We start from the raw sequence: 8982 nt of genomic DNA, 5'->3' as shown, positions 1-8982 counted from the left end.
TAGAATATTTTAGATTCTTTACCCATAAAGTACTCAAAGACAAAGTTGAGTTGAGCAGCTTTATAAATTGAATAAATAAATAAATACTATAAATACTATCCAGAATTTTAAATACTACAATAAGTTATAAATATAACTTACAGTTAATTATGCCCAGTACTCCCAAGTATATTTCTAAGCCTTTCTATATTCAGAATAGCTTTCAGAAAAGTATATACTGATCATAAAAAAACTATTGATTTTTGGTAGCAGAACAGTATCTACATCCAATTAAACTATTTTTAAACTTAAAATCATGGAGTAATAAGGATAACCAGAACTAAATACATGCATCACTCAAGTTTATTTCCATGATAAATGAGCAGATAAAAGAATGATTGGTGTAAGCATAAAAAGCTTTGTAAAAGCTCCCATGTCTAAATATCTAATAGTTGCTATTGAGGTTAATGGTCTCAATTTTGCTTTGAAGCATAAAACTGAGGATAATTCTTAGCTTAGATAAGTGCTGGTTAATTTAACAGAAATATTTTAAAGATCTCTACTGAAAACAGTTGATTTGCAAGGATTTGATACACACGAACAGTCACATAATTCACCATATAGCAGATCTATAAAAGATATTCATAAAGAATGGACCAAGCTGCAAACAGAGTGTTGTTTGGTATATACTACACAAACATCAGAATGCAGCACTACAAAATTTGTCCAGAGATAAAACTTTCTAATATTTTAAATATGTCATTTATGCAGCTATTTTTGGGAGCAGGTTATGACACATATTACAAGTCTTCTAAAAATAGAAACAGAAAGTCTAAAGGAGCTACACGGATGAAGAAAATTATCCATGGGATAATGTTAACATTAAGTTTCACTTTTGTGTCTTATTTTTCCAGTCAAAGGAATCTCTGAAAAGTGAAAAAAATCTTCAAAATAACTATTAGTTATGCACTATTTTAATAAAATACTTTTCTGTTTATACATTTAAGTCATAAATGTATGTATAGACAGATAAAAACTTGTTAGCGTGCAGCAATTTTGATGAACAAGTTTTAATGCATAAATTAATATTTAATATTAATATTGTTCAAGAAGAAAGAACTCATGTTCATCAAGGATCTCTATTTTTGCAGTTTGGTAAAAGTAATTAGTTCCACGCAACATTCGTAAAACTGTAAACAATATCAATGCTACCCTCTTCACAGTGGTGGGATTCAAAATTTTTTACTACCAGTTCTGTGGGCGTGGCTTGGTGGGCATGGCAGGGGAAGGATACTGTAAAATCTCCAGTCAGAGGTGGTATTTGCCTGTTCCCTGAACTACTCACAATTTCCACTACTGGTTCTCCAGAACTGGTTAGAACCTGCTGAATACTACCTCTGCCTCTTCAGCCTTAAAGAATTCCTCATGATTGTAAAGAATGGCTTCATTTTGTTGTTTTTCCAATTTAAAGAAAATGTAAAAAATGTGACCCTGAAATTTTTAAACTAATTATCTTTTTACTTTCAATCAGTAAATTATAGATCTATATATACAAACATCTGAAAACTTTTTGATTCAGAGCCTAGTCACTTTCAGGTTTCAACATTCCATAATGAATCAATGTACGATACTTAGCTGAGAAACATTAGTTAATCCAGTGGTGCCTTGTATGTAGCCTTAGCAAAGTGTGGTTCTATTTCACAATGACAATCCTGGAGGAAATTATAGTGATGGGTACATTATTTAACTTCTACATTACTAAGTACTAAGGCCACCAAGATGGCTGCTGTAAGGTAGACATTTTTCTTTCTTCTGACGAAAATCTGCTGAGTTTGCTATCAAGCCTGGTTCTTTGGCAATCTTGCCCCCTGGATTTTAATGGGAACACTTAGGAATGGCAGACCCCAGAATAGAAATCTTGAAGATTGCAATTCCCTATGGGAGCAGTTGGAAAGTCACCAGTCACCCATCTTTTCTTTCTGCAGTTCATTTTCTTAAGCATACCTTTAAAAGTTGACTGGCTGATTGAATGCTGATCTATTTTTATCCCCTGCTGGACCTCATCTGATTTTTTTCCCCCTCCTCTCTTTGATTTATGTTGTTGTTTTGAATAACTTTTGCTTTTCTGTAAGGAAATCATGGAATATTCTTGGGTAGTGAAAGGGTTTTTACTTGGTTTATATCTATTGGATCTCACCAGAGGGATTTTGCATTTTATTAATCTTCAAATGTCCAGAGCTTTATTTTCCTTCTTCTAATTTTGGATAAAAATATCCTGAAAATATCTTTCATGCTTCTCTATTATTATTATTTTTACTCTGAGGAATATTACTTCAGTGTTCCCTATTGCTAAGTTACATAGAGCAACTTATCTGTCAGATTACAGACAAGCCAATGTGGCTGATATCTAAAAAAACCCATTTGGTAACATCCAATCCCTTGTTGAAAACTTTTAATTTTTTTTTGATGAAACGATAATACTAAATCTATTTAGATATAAATAAATGTAGATAAGTCAGATTCACAAAAATTAGATTTGAAAGTAGAAGATTTAGTAGGAATTGAAAGATATATGGATCTTACAAATTTAGAACTAACCAAGTAGATTCCTGAAAATCAAGCTTTCATTTTTTTACAATGACAAAAAAGTGAAGAAGTGATAAATTGGTTTTCCCTAAGAGAATTTAATGTATTGGGAAATGGATTAATCATACTTAACAGAAAACAGCTTCATTTGGACTTCTTAGAGAATGGCTTTATTTATTTTTAACCAGAAAACTGTTGATAAGAAACAAACTTGGATATTTGTTCCAGGAAGAATCAGTATTAACTATTGGGACAATTTGGATAAGAAGCCATGGTAAACTTTGTATGAATTGATTACAATAGCAGTTTGTTAACAGAGGGTTTTGAAATTTTAATCTTGCTTTTTTATTATTGCTTTATCAGTTAACTATTTTTTCATAAAAATGGTAGATAGATGACAATTTAATAATCTGCAAATAGAATTAGTACTTTAAAATTTTATTTTGCAAAAGATGAGAAAGTAATATTGCAATATATTTATCAGTATTAAAGTTGAGGGGATAATATGTGTATATGTGTTGGTGGGTTTTTTAATTGAACCTTTTCAATGTCTTGTGGTTTTATTTTGTTTCTTTCTGTTAAAGATTTTTGGAGTTTGTATTTTAACTTTTTTTAATAAAATAAAAATAGAAAAATATAAATAGAGTATTAAGTAGCAGCTGATACATATATACCATAAGTCTTCCATATAAAAGCTGAACTTGTTTCTTATTTCTGTTCAGAGTCCAAGATAAAAATCTATCTCACATATGGTATTAAAATATCTCTAATCAATCCAATAATTATCAACTTTATTAAAGTTCCTCCCTCATATTACTGATGTTAGCTACAAATTGTTTTAAGATTTCCTTACAATTTAAAAAATTCCTTTTTACAGTTATTGTATTGTACGTTAGTCTTTTTCTTGTGATTTCATATGCTGACTGTCATTCTTTTGCTGGCATCCACTCTGTATTAACTACCTGTATATGCTTTTAGGTTTATGGCAGTGTTATTACTAGTGTCAGAAACTATGAAAAAGCTAAGCCTATGTAAATGGGGGTTAATAAAGTCCTGGCATAACCAATAAATCTCTAGTCTATCTCTCCAAATGACAGTCAGAAAAGATTACATTTGTGTGTGCGTGTGTGTGTGTGTGTGTGTTTAATGGAGAGAGAGAGAGAAAGAGAGAGAGAGAGAGAGATGTATATACAGATTTGTATCCCACCCCACCCCTCTCTCTCTGCAATGTATTTATGTATGTGTATCTGGGTAAAAATAAAAGAATATTCTTATTTAAATCACTATCGGATTGTATTTGGAAGATAGATCTAAATCTAGAATACTGGATTTCATATTGTGAAAACTCACACATAAAATTCATATTTTGCAAGTGATCAATCTTAAGCTGGCAATATGTCTGTATGACAACCACTGGTCATGGAGGAGTGCTTTTCATTATCCTTCCTGCTACAAAAATACATGTTTCTCAGAAGAGTTTGCCATAACTGCTGAGAGAATTTGAATTTATCTTTAATGAAGTGCATATTACTTTTCTGTAAGACTATTTAAAAACTAATCCCCATATGTGTTTTTATTAGTTCTATGGATGAGAGATAATAAAATAAAAATGAACTAAATGCTCTGGAATGAAAGTAACCTTGAAATGATTTTAAAATGAAAATTCCTGATTCAGGCAGAGATATCTTTAATTTCTTGGCATTTTTTTTCAGCCTGCTGGATAGAAATTATATTTCTCCTGCTTATCTTTTAAATTCAAGCCAAACTTTGTAGGAAACAAGCAAATGAAGAAAAAAAAGGAAGGCTTTCTGACTTTCTAAGGTGAGGAGGGACCCTTAAATCTATATTTAGTTGGTTACAAATCACACCAAACATGCAAAAATAGAACACTACAGAAATATCCCATTTTAATCCCTGAGGATATTTGCCTTATCAGGATTCTAAATATAAACTTTTACTCCCATCATTATCAGAAATGATTTCTATCCTCTTTTTGAGGCATGTTGAGATTGCATATGCTCTCTCTTGTGCATGGTTTCTACATCTAGATAGGGTTATGAGGGTATTACATTCAATAATGTAGTAAGTGTTCATTGGTATTCACAAGAAGATAAAAGGAACACATTATAATGTTGATCATGATATCTGAGCATCTGGACACAATGGTTAAATATAGAAGATTTAATCAAGTCCTTATGATGAACATGCTTCTGTTGTGTTCTTATTTTTTTCCATTATTTTAAGGATTTGTTCTAATTATATTTTATTTTAGTCCTGGATATACTTTCTCTTCAAATATTTAAAAGTATCCATTTAAAGCCATAGTTAAGGTTTGAGTTGATTCATGAAAGCTATACAAAATCAGAAAAGGTGATGCTTTAGGAAGTCCCCATAATCAGTAATGATGATGCATTTGCTAATAGTTTACCTTATGAATATCCAACTCTTTTCTTGATCAATATCTGATAGGGCCTAATGGAATCTATATGGAGATTTAATAATCTCCTTACTTTTTAAACATCTAATCTTGTTGGATGTACTATTGTGTAAATTGAGATCACGCATGGAAGACATTTATTCAATACTGTGACTTTAATGAGACTCTTCTAGTGTTGCACTCTAAATTTCAGTATGAAGCCCTTCACTGTAACACAGATGTAGTGGGTACAAATTGATGGCTAGAAGAATAAAAAGCAAGTTTTCACTGTGATACCATGTTATTTATGGAACACATTATTTCAAGAAGTTAGCCTGGTATCTTTGCAGATAGCTTCTCTGACTGATTAAAACCATAATTTAGGAAATCATTTAATAAACAGAGGGTACACATTTTGTTTGATGCTTGATTTTAGCAATGATGGTTTTTATTACACAGTCTTTCTATATATTTTAAATGAATTTATTTTGCAAAGATTTTAATTGTTGGCTGCCATAAGTGGTACACAAACATCTGATACCCCTATCAATACTTAGACACTTAGAATTTAAGACCAAATTAGGTAGGTATTAATTGAAAACAATCCAGAGTATTCTTTGTAGAAAATCAATATAAAAATATAAATATTTGATTTTATATATAGAACTGACCAACAATTTCATTGTATTATGAATTATCTTATTTTAGGCTATTCTGTCATATTTGTAAAGTAGAGGTTATATAATTGGGAAAATTTAACACACAGAACAAGACTATTAATAACATATTACTGTTTGAAAAAATAATAGAACTATTAAGAAAATAAAAATATATCTACTTTGACAGAACACAAAATCTAAAAGAACTTACAATGGCTTATCTATTTATATGCTGCTAAACTAATGGAAATTTGAATACACTGCTTTTGGGAAAGAAAATTAACATTTGTTAGATTTAATCAACACTTAAATCACACCTTATGTTTAGAACTGAGTCAATATGTAGAGATTTATTTTTCAAATTTTAATGTATCCATAGATTTCCTACACTATAAATCCACAGTAAGACTACACCTGGAACCCTGAATCCAGTTCTGGTTACCACATTACAAAAAAGATGTTGAGACTTTGGAAAAAATTCAAAGAAGAACAACTAAGGACCTGGAGACAAACACATTTGAAGAACAGTTGCAAGAATTTGAGTATGGCCAGTCTAAAGAAAAGAAAGACTAGGGCTGACATGATATCAGTACTCCAGTATTTGAGGAGATTTCACAAAGAAGAGAAAGACAAATTATTCTCCAAAGCACCAGAAGGCAAGAGAAGAAACAATGGGTGGAAACTAATAAAGAAGAGAAGCAACTTGGAATTAAGGAGAAACTTCCTAACAGTGAGGACAATTACCTAATGGAATGGTTTGTCCTCAAAAATTGTAGATGCTTCATCACTGGAGTTTTTAAGAAAAGACTGGGTAGCCACTTGTCTGAAATTGTATAGGGTCTATTGTTGGACAGTGGTTGAACTAGAATACCTCCCTCCCAGCTGTATTATGATTGACTGCTGTCAGAGAAATTGCATTAGCACAAAAACTGTTTTCAGTTCCCCATATAAGCTGCAACCAAAGTGAAATTTAAACCAATTTATATTCAACTTGGTATACCATGAGTACACAGTTTAAAGCATCTGCTTCTGTCTCTGTATTAGAAGTATTGTTTGAATTAGAAACGAATTATACAGCTTTTGATATTCTCTTAGTTTATTCTTGGTGGTGGTCTGCAGTTGTTTCATTATCCAAGTATCATCCTTTGTGATAATGTAATCTAAGTTCAGAAAGTATCAAAGATTCTATAGTTCAGCTGGGAACTACATATACATTTTTTCTATTACAAATTAATTTCTGAAGCTGAACTGTATTTTGACAGGAAGTGGTAATGTTACTTGTACTTTAACCCCAAAAATCTCCAAGGCTACTAAAATTGTTTCCAAAATGCTGTTCTCCAAGAAAATAATTTGAAAGATATTTTACCTCCAAACAGATATTTTTCTCCCGTCAAAACTTTCAGTGGACTGTTACTTCGAACAGAAGAAGCTTCATCGCCATCAATGGTGAGAACTGCAAAATTTTCTTTGGCTAAGAATCGAACCTCATGCCATTGTCCATCACAGAGATCTGCACCTAGAAACACAAATGGGGGGAAGGGGGAGTGATTTATTCAGTTTGAAATTTTTGGGCTATAATGTATTACTTTTAATATATTAGATAGTATGATACAGGTTTTACAGCATATTCAGAAAGTACTGAATCACATGTAATTATACAGATAATGTATTCATTTATTATGGAAAATTAAATGTGTGTGATATATACTACTACAGTAATACAAAATTCATTTCTTTCTCTGAATCCCCAAATCTATGATCAACCTAAATCAGTGTTATCTCTTCTCTCTTCCCTCCTTCCCTTTGTTCACCTCCCCTCTCTTTCCCTTTCATTCTCCTCTCTTCTCAGATTTCAAGACATTATATGAACTTCCTGCATTGTAACCTCACAGCAGTCATTACTGTTATGAAAATGTCAAACCTTCAAGTAATTCTCATTATTAGTCGTAGTTACATATAGACACAGACTTCTCATAAAATTGATGAAGCGAAGGAACATGTATCCGACATAAATTTACACTCAAAAGGCTTCCCATCTCATTTTCTTTTCTTTTATAATTGTGTATTTCCTAGGTTTATTATCTGCATGCATTAGGTTATAAAATTCTTAACTTGCTTATTTAAACCACATGCAACCACAACCCTCTTGTGACTCATAAGAACTTACTTTCATGTGCAAATTAGATATGCTAATGAAATATATTCTTGCTAGAATTTCTTTTAAATGACATTACTTTAAAATTTGGACTCTTGAGATTGCCACTTTGATTGAACAAGAAGAAACAGATGTTTCTCTTATAAGAAACATGGAAGAAAAATGGTTTAATGAGGGGTTTGGTTTTTTTGCAAGATCTTAGAGTGTAGTAAGAAATAGCAAAAGATGCCATTTGCAAACTATTTTTGAACAATATTCCAGCAATTTTCATATATCTCTGTAATTGATCTTGAGAGATCAATCAGAATGGAGCAATCTGTAAACTGCAATAAATGGATGTTGGCACTAAATGACTCTTATTAATGCTTTTTAATGCAAATATACTTAATGACAGAATAGTGCAATAAAGGAATGTTTTCCTACTTATTAATCTGCTGATAAATTAGTCAGAAATGCACACCAGCAATCAGAATTCAATATATCCTTGAATAACTTCTTGTTAAATCAGAGGAGAATTTTTATAGGGGATAGTGGCCCATTCCATGAGGTTTTGCCAAATATCAGGTAACAGCTTTTTTTTGATCCAGAGACAATAAGAACACCAGTAAAAGCTTTATTATTAGCTCAAGCAAGCAGATAAAAAGCATACATACCACATAGGATGACTCCTAAACTCTTATAAGGTCCTCCTTAATAACAACAGCCGAAATAGTCCATAGATGGCCAGTTTCCACAACATCTAATGTTAGAATCCATGAAGAAATTCTCCCCTCCCAAAAATACAAATAATATTTTTATTAAAACCTAGCATCATGATTTCATGGCTCTGCCTGCCAGGCTCTCTCCTGACTGCAAGACCTGTCCTTCATCAGCTGGCCCATTCCAGGATGGAAATTGAAACCCTGAGACTTTCATAGGTTTGAAGCTATCTGAAGATCTCTCTAGAGCTCTCTTAATATAAAGAAGAAATGAAAACATGTACCAACACCTTACAATAACAATGGCTTTTCCACATTACCGCAGCACATGATCATACACCTATATTGGACTCCTATATCTCATGAGTATGAGATAGCATTCATGAAGCAATGTTCTAGGACCAACTCTCTTTATACTCTAATGATCTTTGTGATCATATTAAGAGCAACTGATGTAAAGCTATTCAATACCACTGACAATACTGCTTC

General features: G+C 31.8%; 1 protein-coding gene across 1 annotated transcript in view; it reads right to left on the bottom strand.

The window, feature by feature from the left end:
* Positions 1–8982, bottom strand: part of CNTNAP2 (contactin associated protein 2) — an 850526-nt gene that overhangs the window by 490292 nt on the left and 351252 nt on the right. The window contains exon 9 of the mRNA XM_087917173.1: positions 7007–7156. Coding sequence (XP_087773299.1) covers positions 7007–7156 — 150 coding nt within the window. The remainder of the gene's footprint in view (positions 1–7006; positions 7157–8982) is intronic.

The sequence above is a fragment of the Pseudonaja textilis genome, chromosome Z (assembly GCF_049901715.1).
Source record: "Pseudonaja textilis isolate UNSWEBS1 chromosome Z, rPseTex1.2, whole genome shotgun sequence".
Lineage (NCBI taxonomy): Eukaryota > Metazoa > Chordata > Lepidosauria > Squamata > Elapidae > Pseudonaja > Pseudonaja textilis.
The sequence above is the reverse complement of the archived record's forward strand: the minus strand, read 5'-3'. Positions and strand labels throughout refer to the sequence as shown.